The 15,029-nt window shown below is 37.0% G+C and overlaps 1 protein-coding gene across 1 annotated transcript in view; it reads left to right on the top strand.

Annotated features, from left to right (window-relative positions):
* The first annotated feature begins 437 nt into the window (after positions 1-437).
* The window catches only part of ZSWIM5 (zinc finger SWIM-type containing 5), a 256,853-nt gene continuing 242,261 nt past the window's right edge, over positions 438-15,029 (top strand). The window contains exon 1 of the mRNA XM_043574788.1: positions 438-1,109. Within this exon, the coding sequence (XP_043430723.1) occupies positions 515-1,109 (595 nt within the window). The 5' untranslated portion in view covers positions 438-514. The remainder of the gene's footprint in view (positions 1,110-15,029) is intronic.

Genomic DNA, 15,029 nt, shown 5'->3' with positions numbered 1-15,029 from the left:
TCTGCCTGTGCCCCGCAAGCCTAGAGCTTCACGGAGGCGACTCGCGGCCTCGCCACTTCACCTTGCCATACAGTCCACCCCTCTCTGGCCAGGCGGCAGGTGAGCTAGAGGCGCGCGGGCCGGCAACCGTGCCCGGAGCTTCTCGCCCCTAGGTGGCTGTCGGCCCCGCGCTAGCGCTCGGCGCGCGTTCTGGGCAGTCTCCGCCTGGAGCGCGCCGCCGGCCCGCGCTCGCTCACGCCCCTTCTCGCGCTCGCGGCGGCCCGGACAGCGCGCGCCGCCTCACGCTCGTCCTCAGGGCGCCCTCGCCGGCCTTGCGGCGCGCGCACCGGGCCGGCCCAGGCTCCCCACTCGGGCCGGCCGGCTCGCGGGTTTGCTTGCCCCGCCCCCCACCCCGGCGCCGCAGTTGGGCGCTTGCGCGGGGCGCGTGGCCGTGGCCAGGGTCTCAGCCGCAGTCGGTGCCGCCGCTGCTGGTGCCGCCGCTGCCGCCGCCGCCTCAGTCAGTCAGTTCCCAGCAATGGCGGAAGGAGGTGAGCGAGAGGAGCTGCTCTCGCCGTCGCCTGTCTCTCCGGCTAAGCGCCTGTGCTCGTGGCCGAGCCCGCAGGCTCACCACTCTCGCGGCTCGCCTGGGGCGGCCAGCGGCGGGGTTGGGGGCGTCGGCGGCAGCTGCCTGGCCCCCGGGGCCCGCCCCCATCTGCAGCCCGAGTCCTTGCTGGACTGCGCCGCCAAGACAGTGGCAGAAAAGTGGGCGTACGAGAGGGTGGAGGAGCGCTTCGAGCGGATCCCGGAGCCAGTGCAGCGCCGCATCGTCTACTGGTCTTTCCCGCGGAATGAGCGGGAGATCTGCATGTACTCCAGTTTCCAGTACCGGGGCGGCCCCGGCGCCGCAGCCGCTGGCGGCGCCGTGGGGGCTTTGCCGGCCGAGGAGGGGCCGCCGCCGCCCCCCGGGTCCGCAGCTCCGACCAGCTCCGCCCCTGGGGCAGCCGTGGCGGGGGCGTCCCCTGGGCTGGGCACAGCGGCAGGAGCGGCGGGCAGCGGCGGCGAGGCGCTGCCGTTCCGCCGGGGCATTCGTCTGCTGGACAGCGGCTCGGTGGAGAACGTGCTGCAAGTCGGTAGGTGCTAGCCCGGCTCCTCTCTGGTGCCTGGCCTTCTTTTCCGCAGGTGCCTTCTCTCTGCACGAGCCTGGGGCCGAGATTCCGCCTCTCTGCCCAACTCCTGTCCCTCTGCCGAAGGACACACTAGTCACATAAAAAACTTTTCTCAACATTTCTTTCAGGTCCACTGCTGCTCTTTCCCCCACTCGCCCTCTACCCCATTTCTTTTTGTTTGAAGAGCAAATAGATCTCTTTTTTACTCTTAATTCCACACCCCACACCAAAGGCAAAAGGATGGGGAGGAATGCCTTTTGGGATGCAATAATTTCAGAAACGCGTTTTTCTAATTTAAGTTTAGAGAGAAGAGAATTCTTAGTGAATCTGGAGCAAGCAGTCTTACAGGGACTGTTTGAGGGGCAGGCTGTCAAAGGCAATCTGTATTCTTAGCAGATTGAAGCTGGTCATAATTAACTTTAAAATTGGAAAAACATCAACAAAATACTGTGCATTTCAAACAGTTAAAATTATCAGCTTTAATATTTTTTTTCCCCCCTGGACCAGTGGTACTTTGGAATCTAGGCTGCGGACTTAACAATAACCGAAGATGGAAATGTGACAGCTCTCTTCTCCACACCCCCACCCAAGGAAAAAAAAAAAAAAAAAGCCACACAATCTGGAGTGGGGGTGGGGTCTGTCTTCCTTGTCAGACTAGGGTAAATCAAAAGCTAGTCACGTTGGGTTTTTCAAATGCTTCTCATTTAACAAGTCTTCGTATTTTATTTCGTTTTATCTTTTTGTTTGTGGGAAAGTGAAAAATGCTTTCCTTTCGTTTACTCCTCTGGATCTTCTAGTCAATTTGTTAATTTTACTAAATATACAAATACAGTAGCAGACCTGATTTGTAGAATGGTTAGGGAGAAAGGGGTAAAATGACATTGTTTAACATTGAATTGCTGTGTGGAAAATAAAAAAAAAACAGCGTTTTTTTTCTAATTCGAATTATTGTAGCATTCTGAAAGTGTACATTATGCATTTTATTGTACAGTATATGCTCATATTTATTGAAAAAAATACTGATTTTTGAAAGGAGTTGGAGAAAGGTTGTTTTTAGAATTAAATAAGCACAGGAGAACACACACATACCCCAAACATCTAGCTCTCTTTTCCCCAGGTAAAACAAATATATTTGAATTTTTTTTTCTTTTGGAGAGTGGTGCATTGTGTTTCATATAAAGTAATCTACTTCTGGTTATTGAGAATCATTGAATCCTGTGTTTCGTTTTAAAACAACAGTGTACTACAGTTTGTTTTGCAAATGTGAAATGTTAATTTATCTAAATTTGTGTCAGAATACAGTGACAGTGGACTGAGAAAGTTTTGTTTATTTGGAAAAGGCTAGCTAGTCCTTTGTGCATTTGTATTTTTGAAAGTATGAGTTGAATAATCAGACATGTAAAGTGTATAGCTTTATTTAGTACTGTTATATTGAAAACATGAAAGTGAATATATTTATTAGTCTGTAAACTTTATTTGTATGAGTTTAGATCAGTTAACTTTTAAGATTCTTGTTTAAAATATTTTAAATTGAAAAGCATCAATTTAAGTGGTCATTTTATAGTAAGAGATGGATTTGAAAGAATTTTCAAACTTGAGGGGCAAATGAGAGAGAGGAAGAGTTTTAAAGAGCTATGTATTTTGTAAGTGGCTATAATGTATTCCAAATGAAATCAATTTTGTGGGTGATCCAGCTCTTGTTTAAATCAGATATTTTTGTTTCATAATATGATAGTTGGCATGCTTATTGGAGGGATGAGTAAGATAGTTTTGGGGTCTGGAGAGAAGACACATAGGCATATTTTCTGATTCTCTGTGGATTTCATAGATGAAGGTAGGAGAATGAACTAATTACTTTTAGGTAATGCTATTTGAGAACCATGAACTGGGTAATCTTTATTTTTCTTACCTTAATTTATGCTAATGAGTGTGAAAGAGAAGGATATTCCATTCTGTAACATTTTGAGTGTTGTATCTTGGCATGAATCACCTTTTAATATGTAAAATTAAGACTCATCCCTCATCTTTTAAATTTAAAATGTGAGTATGTGACTTAATCTAGATGATAGGTTTTCTAAAAGTATTGCCAAGAGATGAGTGAGAAAGTGATTTGTACATAGTAATCATATTTTTCAGTTTATAACTTCATTTCAAGTTCAATTTAATTACTCAGTGGTGCTAATTTAAACATTCTACGTATTTCCTTGTTGTTTGTCAGCCATAGTTATGACCTCAGAATTGGCAAGTTACTAAAGGCTGATGCTTTAAAAGGAAGGAAGGTAGGGTATTTTTATAAGAATATTCTTTTAAGGAAAAGATTCATAAGGGGATTTAAGTGGAGAAAACAAAATACCTTAAAATAAAAATAAATAAAATTTAAAAATGAACAGCACAACACAAAACAAAAATTTTGAAAGAAAATGGACAGTAACAAAAAGACTTGTGCAAAGAGTAGGCATATTACATTCTGTAACTTCTGATTAGTTTCCACATGGAATCTGGTTATGGGAAGTCATGGACTCATTGAAAAGCAATTTTTCTGTAGAAAGCTTTAGATTTTGAATCAGAACTTAAACTTTCCCAGCTTGATGTAAACAAATGGGAGAACTATAGGTTGTTATGCTCAAAGGATACATTTCTTCTGCATAACAGTACTGAATCAAAAGTATTGTTCCTTTTAAAGAGGGAAAATTGTAAATCAGTCTTTTCATGGACATCTGTAAATTAAAGCCGTGTGAATAGACTTACAGTCTGATCTCTCAGTATTATGAAGGTAATAGAGTTCAGATGTTTTAAGCATTTGCATTTTTAACCTGTTTAAGAAGCGCATGGAAATTAGCAGTAGTATAAACTTTGGGAAAATACTTAATTCAGGAGTCTGCAGATGGTATAAGAACGGGATGACTATAATTTACTAAGAGTTTTAAGATGTTGACCCATTTTTTGCAATTCATCATATTTTAAATTAATTTCTCTGTATTTGATAAGACTTAATAGGTTTACCAAATCATACTAAGTTTTCTTCTCAGGGAAATCCAAATTGGTTGAGAAAAAAGGGGTCTTTGGGTGGTCTGACAATGCTCTATCACTGAACCTAGGTTGTAGTCATTGGATGTTCACCTTATACTAATTCCTTTTGCTGTTTTAAAGCATTAACAGTTTTGCTTTCTTAAATGCAGAAATATTTGTTTGGATATTTAGATTTTAAAAAATTGGGTAAAGGGCATGCAAGGTCCTTCTGTGCTAGTGTATCTTAATTATATAAATTCTTACATGTTATTACATATTTTATATATATTATATATTAATGTGTTATAAATTATATATTTATCCAGAAATTTTCATAGATTAGGACAGTTGACTTTAACAAAACCCCATATTTTTAGCCCATACATTTTCTAGTAAGTATAATTTGCCCTTGGATAGTCTTCAAGACTAGAGTCACGAAGCTATGTACTACCTTATGTGGAAGAAGTATAATTACAAAGACAATAATAATTAAAAATTCCATTTCGGGAAGTTTTTCAAAGCTTAAATGTCAAGTAATAGGTTTATAATTATGAGTACTTGTACATTATGAATAAACTATGAAATTTTTCTATAGTACAACTTTTGTGAAATGCATTTGTAACAAGTATTACAGTTGTTGATTTTTATAATTTGCTTGATCTGTATTATTTGGGGGAACAGAAGATGTCCTCACCTAAAAAGCTTTATAGCATTGTGTGTGAGTTAGAGTAGCTATAAAATCATAATAAAACTTCATGTGGGGAAAAATGACTTAATTTGTATTTAAGCTGTTCCAGCACAGAATGCAGCTGCCTGCCTTTATGGGATAAGTGGTAAATTTTTTAAGAGTAGAAACTTACCAAGCTTTAAAATCACATCACTTTTTTTTTTAAGCATTGAGTTCTCTCCTTCCCTAACACATCACACAAACGTCTTAATATTTAATAAATGTTTTTTGAATAGTGAAGGTTAAGAATGGACTTCTCAGTGTTATAAAATTAAAAAAAAGGAGTGAAGGCTGAATTTTTAGTATTTGTGTGGTATTAGAAGATGTGGGGAAACTTTATACTATACTTGTGCATATTAAACTGATAGCATTAAGTGGTACAAATATTACATGTGTGTATCTCCTGTGTTGACCATCTGTTTTGTGTGAAGAATGGTAACTTATCAATTTCTTAAAAAAATTTTTTTTTAAACGTTTATTCATTTTTGAGAGACAGAGTATGAGCGGGGAAGGGGCAGGGAGAGAGGGAGACACAGAATCCAAAGCAGGCTCCAGGCTCCGAGCTGTCAGCACAGAGCCCCATGCGGGGCTCGAACTCACGAACTGTGAGATCACAACCTGAGCCCAAGTCGGACGCTCAACTGACTGAGCCACCCAGGCGCCCCATTTTCTTCAAATGAAAGCTTTAGAGGAATTCTTATTAAAGGTGATTTTTCTCAAAGAGATCTTTAGATTAGAAAGATAATGAATAAACTAAAGATAGTGGAATTTACCTTAGAGATTATCTCTATTTCAGGAATTAAAGCAAAATATTATTGAAATGTGAGTACAAAGTCTAAATTTTGAAGTGAAAGGGCTAGAAATTTATTTATGCATATGTGAAACAATTTCATTTCTCTTGTTTAAACATTGGCAATTAAAAATCAAGATATTAACTGTCAGCATTCTATTGATGATGGTTATGTGAATATATGTAAGGGCGTTGAAATATATAGAACTATACCCAAAAAGCCAATCTTACTGTATTGTACCTTAGAAAATAATTTTTAATAATCAAGGCATTAATATATCAGTAAATTAAAGTGTAAGAGAGATACTGAAAATACTGTATTAGTTTCTTATGGCTTCTGTAACAAAGAACCACAAACTGGGTGGCTTAAAACAACACAAATTTTACTGTCTCACAATTCTAGGGGCCAGAGGTCTGAAATCAGGATATATTAAGGGCCATGCTCTGTCTGAAACCTATGGGGGATTCCTTTCTTAGCTTCTTCTTAGCTTCTGGGGATTTGCTGGCATTCCTTGGCATGTAACTCTAATCTCTGCCTTTGTTGTCACATGGCAGTCTTCCTGTGTTTCTCTGTCTTCACATGGCCATTTTATAGGGATAGCAGTCATATTGGATTAGGGGCCCACCCTACTCCAGTATGACCTCATTTTAACTAATTATATGTGCAATGACCCTATTTCCAACTAAGGTCACATTCTGAGGAACTGGGGTTTAGGAACTTCAACATACCATTTTTGGAGGGACATAATTCAACTTGTAACAGCTTCTCATACTTATTTCTTATTGCATAACAGAGTTTCATGTGAATTTTAAACTTTTTTACATTGGATATGTCTTAAATTAGAAATCACCACATTCGTTTTATTAGATAAGCATTATTTCAGTTTAATTGATTCAATTTGCATGATTGATTATTTAGTATTTTTAGTATATGTGGAACTTTTTCCTGACAAATAGGTGGTTATTTAAAGGTTAAACCTGTCATTCTTTATAAAAAAGATGACTGTGAAATATAGTACTCAGGGTATACATGCATGGGTGAACAGATTACTGTGGTATTTTTTTTCCATGCATATCGTTTATAACTTGTTTTTGGAAATAGGTAGCCCTGACAGCATATGAATCTTGTCTTAATCAGTTTCTAAACCCCAAGTTAATACAGTTTAGGATTAGTGTTTAATATTGGAAATAAACTGCAATCCACTCCAGATCACTTTTATGTGAATTTTCTACCTTGTAGTTTATTTACAGCTTATTTCTTTCCTGATAAAGGCAGCATGTTTCTTGGCCACTTTTAGCTTATCATCGAACTAGTATGTCAGGGAAATCATACTCACTTTAATATTAGTTTTAGCATTATATTGCCATATGCTTAATTACTCTAATACTTTTTATAATCGTGTATAGCCAACTGATTAGTTTCTGGTTTTCGGTATTGAAAAAAATTGCCCCCTTAGAAGGTATAATGATATGCTATAAGTTGGTGTTCAATAAGTGTTTATTGAATAAATGAGTAGGGGCATCTGGGTGGCTCAGTTGGTTGAGCATCTGACCTCAGCTCAGGTGGTGATCTTACGGTTGGAGAGTTTGAGCCCTGCATTGGGCTTGCCGCTGTCAGTGTGGAGCCCCCTTCAGATCCTCTGTCCCCATCTCTCTCTGCCCCTTCCCTGTTCACACTCTCTGTTTTTCTCAAAAATAAATAAACATTTAAAAAATAAATGAGCAAGTAGTTATATAACCTTCTTATATTTATGTAGTATGGGCATATTCCTTCATTGATTTATTCATATGTAATGGGAGCCTAGGAGATATACTGGAATTTCTGGATGTTTCTGATTTTTTAAAACATTACATACATTACCCATGAGGGGTGCCTGGATGGCTTAGTTCATTGGGTGCCCGACTTCAGCTCAGGTCATCATCTTGTGACTCTTGAGTTTGAGCCCTGCGTCGGTCTCTGTGCTGACAGCTCAGAGCCTGGAGCCTGCTGCAGATTCTGTGTCCCTCTCTTGCTCTGCCCCTCGCCCGCTAATGCGTGCGCCTTGAAACTTATTATTAACTAGTTCTTGATTCATTCATTGAATATTTAGTCACTTGTTTTGTGTAAGGCTCAATAAATAATTGTTTACCTGTTTTTAATGGACATCATTGGAAAATATTTTGTATTTTCCCACCTTAGAATACAAACTCAAGTTGGACACTAAAGCCTAAGCTTCTAAGGTTGCCATCTTTATATAGGTGGGTGGTTTCTGAGTGGGTAGTTGACTCCAAGAGATTCTCTGAAACCTATTTTTGAAAAGTTTTATGTGTACATGTTTTTTGGTCATTTGCTTTTTTCCTGTTATAATGGAGTGATGATGTATGCAAGGCAGTATAACATTGTTACCTTCTTTAAAAATAAACTATTAAGGGACATCTAGGTGGCTCAGTTGGTTGAGTGTCTGACTTGAGCTCAGATCATGATGTTGTGGTTTCTGAGTTTGACCCCCACATCGAGCTTGCTGCTATGACCCTGTCATCGCAGAGCCTGCTTCAGATCTTCTGTCCCCCTCTCTCTGCCCCTCCTCTGCTTGTGCTCTCTCAAAAATAAATAAACATTAAAAAATAAATAAAAATAGACTATTGAATCAGAAGATGAAATATCTTTAACCCTAATGATTTTCTTGTCTTAAAAACAGTGGTTTGTATACTTATTATCATTTACTTCTTAGGGAAATGCAAATTAAAACCTGAGGAAATATGACTACACACACGCTAGTATGGCTAGAAATAAAAGACTGACAATACTAGGACTAGGAACGATATGGGGCAACTAAGAACTCTCTTACATTATTGGTAGGGATGCCAACTGATACAGTCACTTTGAAAAACAGTTTCTTATAAAGTTAGTCATACACTTAATCATAAGATTCAGCAACCCCATTCCTAGATATTTACTTAGAGAAATGAAAACATCTGTTCATAAAAAGACTTGTACTTGAATATTCAGAGCAGCTTTATTCAGGATAGCCCTAAAATGGAAACAAACCAAGTATCTCTTAGATGGGTAAATAAATAAACTGTATATCCATACAATGGAATACTATTCAGCAATAAAAAAGAACAAACTACTGATAGCCTAAAAGCATGATGAATCTAAAAAGCATTATGCTAACTGAAAAGAGTACATAGAATACAGTTCTGTGTATATGAAATTTTAGGAAGCCCAAAGCTATAGTGATAGAAACTAGAAAAGTTGTTTGCTAGGGTATAGGGTAGTAGAGTGTGAGGAAACCTCTTTGAGTGATGGAAATGTTCTATATCACGATCAAGGAGTGGTTACATGACTTATTTATTTGTCAAAACTTACTGAATTTCGTACACTTAAAGTTGGTAAATTTTATTGGATGTAAGTTGTACTTCAAAAAATCTGATTTTAAAGGAAAGACTAATGGGTTTCAACCTTGGTTTCACATTAGAATCACCTGAGGAGTTGTTTTGTTTTTTTTGACAGTGTCCATGCAGGACTCATCCTAAATTAATTAAATCAGAATCATTTGAGAATGAGGATTGAACTTCAGAATTTTAAAAAGCTCCTAGATAGTTTTACATACAGTTGAAAAACACTGCTGTAGAAAAAGGATTATTTTTTTCAGTGTTATCAATGTTTTAAAACTTTTTATTGGCAATCAAAACATTAATATTTATTACACAAATGCTACGGGCCATGTCCACTTTCTTTTCTACTGCAATCTGTTCTGTTTTACCTATATTTAGGTTTATTAATGGATTTCAAGGAAAATCATTATTCTCTTGCCACTTAAAGATTGTGTGCCTGTGTTTTGGAAAGGTTTTATGCAAAAGTATATAAATTCTTTGTCACTGTCACCATCAAAAGACACTTGTATAAATGTAATGCCAGTGTATAATTTTCTTCATGTTTATTCACTTATTCATTCATGAAGCTTATATTTAACATTTTATAACGTTCTGTGCAAAATAGAACATGATTTCTGTATTTAAGGAGTACATAGTTTAGTGTAGAGTACACGTATAAAATAACATTTAATACAATGTTTTGTATAATAGAGGTAGTTACTATGGAGCCAAAGAGTAGGAAGTGATTAACTGAGGAAATGGGGGCAGTTAGATATAGTGCTATATTTTGATATTCCAATTATAAGAAACAAATATTTTAATAAAGATTAAATTGTCTAATATTATAATAAAGATTGAAAACATGATTTATTGCTTATGTTAGATAAATCCTTCATGAAATTTCTTCTTCTATGCCCTGTAATACTCTAGTCCATAGTGATTTAATGGAGTAACTTTGGCAGGCAGAAAGATGACAAAAATATTAACAGATATTAATCCTTTTTTCTCAGAATAAATTTTACAGATTTCTGTCTTTAGAATAGCTTTGTTATCTTCATATAATCCCTTTTCTTCCTTTTTCTTTTTTTTTTTTTAAATATTGCTTCTGGGGCACCTGGGTGACTTAGTTGGTTGAGTTGGTTTTGGCTTGGGTTGGAGTCTTATTGTCATGAGATTGAGCCCGGTGTCAGGCTTTGTGCTGGGTGTGGAACCTGCTTGGGGTTCTCTCTCCCCCTCTCTCTGTCCTCTTCCTGCTTGCATGTGCATGCCTGTGCACATGCACTCTCTTTCTCTCAAAATGAATGAATGCATGAATGAATGAATGAATGAATGAATAAAAAGTTTAAAAATATTGCTTCTTTTAGGTATGCATGTATGATAGAGCTAATCAGCAAAATGGATTTGGTCTATCCGTTCATTATTGGTGGTCTGTAAGCATCAAGGAAGTATATTAGGTCTTTGAAAACCTTGAAGATAATTGTATTGTTTTCCCTATTCATTTGTGGGTTTATTGAATGGAAGCCTATAGCATTAATACATTCGGGAAAAGCCAGCCTGTTTTTATTTTGCTTGAATATGTCAATACCTGATAAACTGACATGACTGGCAAGCATCACTTACATATGATGTTGTTAGTAATATAAAATTCTTCTTCACATTATGGTTCCCTATTGTGAAAAAATAATCTTGCTAATTTTTTCTTTCACTCAATATTGTATTATTGTACTCTTTGCTATTGTATATATTTGCATGTATCTACCATATATATTATTAAATATATTATCTAATGTGATATATGATATATATTATATGATAATATATATTATTACATATCTGCAGGAACTTTGTAGCAGGTAGCCTTAGAATTCTGTCTCCTCACTATGTCTGTTTTATCACCTGTAAATGGACAGAATGATGATACCAACCATTGTTTTGAGAGTAAATTAATTAATATGTAAAATATTTAGAATAGGGCCCAGCACTTATTAGGTGCTATATAAATATTTGCTATAATTAACATACTGCAATTAGTGAAAGTATTCTGTGTTTGTTACCTTACCTTCTTCAACCTTTTCCCCACCTCTGAAGCCTTTTTAATGTGACTTGTGCTTTCACTCACTATATTAAAATTGATCCCTTAAAGGTCACCAGTGAACTCATGATTGCCAAACACAGTTTCCTTTTAACAGTCTTCATCCTTCATAACCTTTGTATAGAATTTTCTGTAGTCTACTGCACCGTCCTCTTGAAATGCTTCTTCCTAGATTTTAGTTTTACTTTACCATTCTGACTTTCTTTCTGCCTTCCTTCTTTTTACTCTTACCCGACAAAAATAGGATGTACCTTTTTACCCCAAGCTTTCTAATTTAGCAATCTTATTTATTTCAATAGCTTCTGTTACTTTTTTATGAACACAAGATAGCATGATATAATGTAGTGGCTTAAATTTTGTTTAAAGCAACTCTACTCATTTTCAAATTAAATCTTAGATGGCATTTCAGTTTTTGCCATAGAAAAATTGAGCTATTTGGGGCATTGGGGAGGGGCCCACCACTGTGTCAGCTTGGCCAGCTGGTGCTTCTTTTTGCCTCTGTGGAGCACTTCCAAATAATAATCTTGGGATTTGAAGTCATGAGATCTGCCTTAGGGGTCTCATCTGTAAAAGTGTCAGGATTTTTGTGAGCTTCTAAATAAACTAATATACGTGGAAGTACTGTATAAATGTCACTGTGCAAATAATATGAGCATTAAATCTATGTTGTTGTTTCTCCCTCTGGAATTCAAGATCAGCAGGTTTATTTGCCTGTTAGACATTTCTAAATGGATACCTTACTAGCCACTGAAAGTCAAAATGTCTGATAAGGGATTAATGTCCAGAATATATTAAGAGCTTCTACAACTCAACAACAAAAAACAAACAACCTGATTATGATTTAAAAGTGGGAAAAAGAGTTGAATAAATATTTCTCCAAAGAAGATATGCAGATGGCCTATAAGCACATGAGAAGATGCTTAACATCATTCATCATTAGGGAAATATAAATTAAAACCACAAGGAATATCACTTCATACCCATTAGTATGGCTCATATAAAAAAAATTAAAACCCAGAAAATAACAAGTGTTATTAAGAATATGGAGAGATTGGAATCTTTGTGCATCACTAGTAGGAGTATTAAAGTAGTGCAGCTGCTATGGGAAATGGTAAAATTTTCTAAAAAAATTAAACATAAAATTACCATATGATCCAGCAATTCTACTTCTGGGTATACACCAAAAGAATTGACCACAGGAACTCGAATAGATATTTGTACACTCATATTTATAGCAGCATTCGTCTCAATAGCCAAAGATGGAAGCAACCCAAGTGTCCATTGAAAGATTAGTGGATAAACAAAATGTGGTATATACATACAATGGAATATTATTCAGTCTTAAAAAAGGAAGAAAATCCTGATAACATACTACAACATAGATGAACCTCGAAGACATTATGCCACTCACAGCTGTATAACCTTGGATGACAAGTTGCTTCATTTCTCTGTGCTTCAGTTTCTTCATCTGTAGAATGGAGATACAATACTATCTCAGAACATTTATATCACAGTCAAATGTGATAATGTATTCAAAGTCAGCTTGGAATATTTTATACATTGTAGTGGTATTGTGAATCTTAGTTTTCTTTTTTTTCTCCTTCCCTGCCTCTTGATAGTTTGTACCTCTCTTAAAAGTGCCATTTCCTTATCTACTTAGTTGAAATTAAACTTTCCTTCCATGTTAGTCCTATGCATTGATCAGCAGTTGTTTATTATCTATTATGTTCTAGGCTGTGGTCTAGCAGCTGAACACAAGGCAGTGAATAAAACCAAGTTCCTGCTTTCATGGAGCATACATTTTAGTGAGGGGACAGACAACACTTTCCATTTTGTTTGTGTTTTATTTTTTTTACATTTTTACATTTTTTTACATTTATTTATTTTTGAGAGACAGAGCGAGAAGGAGACACAGAATCCGAAGCAGGCCCCAGGCTCCAAGCTGACAGCACAGAGCCTGACACAGGGCTTGAACTCACAAACCGCGAGATCATGACCTGAGCTGAAGTCGGATGCCCAACCAACTGAGCCACCGAGGTCTTTGTGTTTTAATTGTTACAGGTATTATCTTCCCTTCCAGTCTGCAAGTGCTTACAGGACAAAGACTGTATCGTGCAATATATTCAACATCCAGTACAATACCTAGTAGGTTTCATAAATGATCTTTTAAGAGGTTTTTGTGGAAATGAATTATGGACATAATCTTGTTCATTTCTATGGCTTTCATAATAGTGATTTCCAGCATTGGCTGCTTTACACTTAAGTCACTTGGGGAACTTTGGTAAAATACAGAGTCTGTGCTTCATCTTTGGAAATTCTAGTAAACTAAGATTGGAATGGGACTTAGGAATCTGTATTTTTGATAAGTTCTTCAGGTTTAAACATTTGGGAACCATTGTTCCAAAGCATTTAGTACAGTGATTTACATAAAATGTGCTTAGTAGTGTTAGTTGAATTGATTTATTGATTTATATAATAGTTTGTTCTGAACCAGATTTGGAACTTATGGGTCAAATAGAATTAAATGGATTCAGGAAAGAGTTACATGAAAAAGTCTTCAGACTCAGCAACACTACCATTTGCTGATGTTAGGAAAATCATTAGTATCCTTTGTTATTTTTAAATGCTAGTTCTTAAGTATTTACCCAAAATAATCCTCTACATTTTAATAGGTACATAAGTTTTTGAAAAATCATTGAAAAATCTAAAGGGATTTAAGCTAATTAAAACTGATAAATAATTTCTGTGAAGAGGAAGGGGAATGAGTGGTAACCAAAAGGAAATTTAGTTTAATCTGTATTCCTTGAATTATTTTATGATGAAAACCTATTTATGTATTTCTTGTGTGATAATGTAATTAAAATAAGTAACAAATAGCATAGTTTATTCTGCTGCATTTTTTTGTACAGCATTTTTTGCCTTTTTTGGACTTTTTAATTTTTTTAAAATTTATTTTGATAGAGAGTGCGTGTGTGTGCACGGGGGAGGGGCAGCGAGAAGGGGGAGAGAGAGAAACCCAAGCAGGCTCCTCACTGTCAGTGCCGAACCTGATGAGGGGCTCGAACTCACAAACCATGAGCTCATAGCTGAGCTGAAGTCAGATGCTTAAGTGGCTGAGCCACCCAGGCACCCCCATTTTTTGCCTTTTAAGTTAACATGAGTTAGAGAAATGTCTTCTTACCTTTATAAACTTGATTTAGGTCAGGAGTTCTTAACCTGGCATCTATAAATAGCTTTCAGGGATCCATGAACTGAAGTTATTTTCAGATTTTACAAATGGATATGGACATTTTCCAAAGAAGAAAGTTCATAACTTTCATTGGATTCTCAAAGGGATCCATGACTCAAATAAGTTCAGGAACCACTAATTTATGCAGAAGAATATGCTTTATTTGATAAAAATTCTGCAGCTAATTCTTTTATTGCCTTTGACCCTTGATGTATATGAGTGACTGTGATTCTATAACCTTTTGCATCCTACCCATTTTCAGGTTATGAATAGTATAACTATTAAAGAAACACAGCTCTGCTATTTGCTACTTCTACTGGTTAAATATTTCAGTTTTGGCATCTCTGACATATTCATCTTGTTCTCCTACGTATCTAAATGCTGCTGTATAAGTTACTTTTTTGTTTGTTTCAGTAGAATGATGGCTTGACATTTTTGTGCCACAGACGGCTGAGGTTTAATGATTTGCACTAGCTGAAATAAAGTAATATTGTATGAGGTTACTGAACAGAGTAGGCCATAGCCACTTCTTTATTGAATTTTTCTGTGGAATTGGTTTTTTTAGATTATATTTCCTGGGAAGTAAACTGAGATGGAGATTTACTTGCAGAAAGTTTATTGAGGAACGACATTTGTAATGGAGCAAGGGATGCAAGATTTGGAGGGCAGAGAGATTGAAC

Source organism: Prionailurus bengalensis, chromosome C1 (assembly GCF_016509475.1).
Source record: "Prionailurus bengalensis isolate Pbe53 chromosome C1, Fcat_Pben_1.1_paternal_pri, whole genome shotgun sequence".
Classification (NCBI taxonomy): domain Eukaryota; kingdom Metazoa; phylum Chordata; class Mammalia; order Carnivora; family Felidae; genus Prionailurus; species Prionailurus bengalensis.
This window is presented reverse-complemented; position numbering and strand designations above follow the sequence as displayed.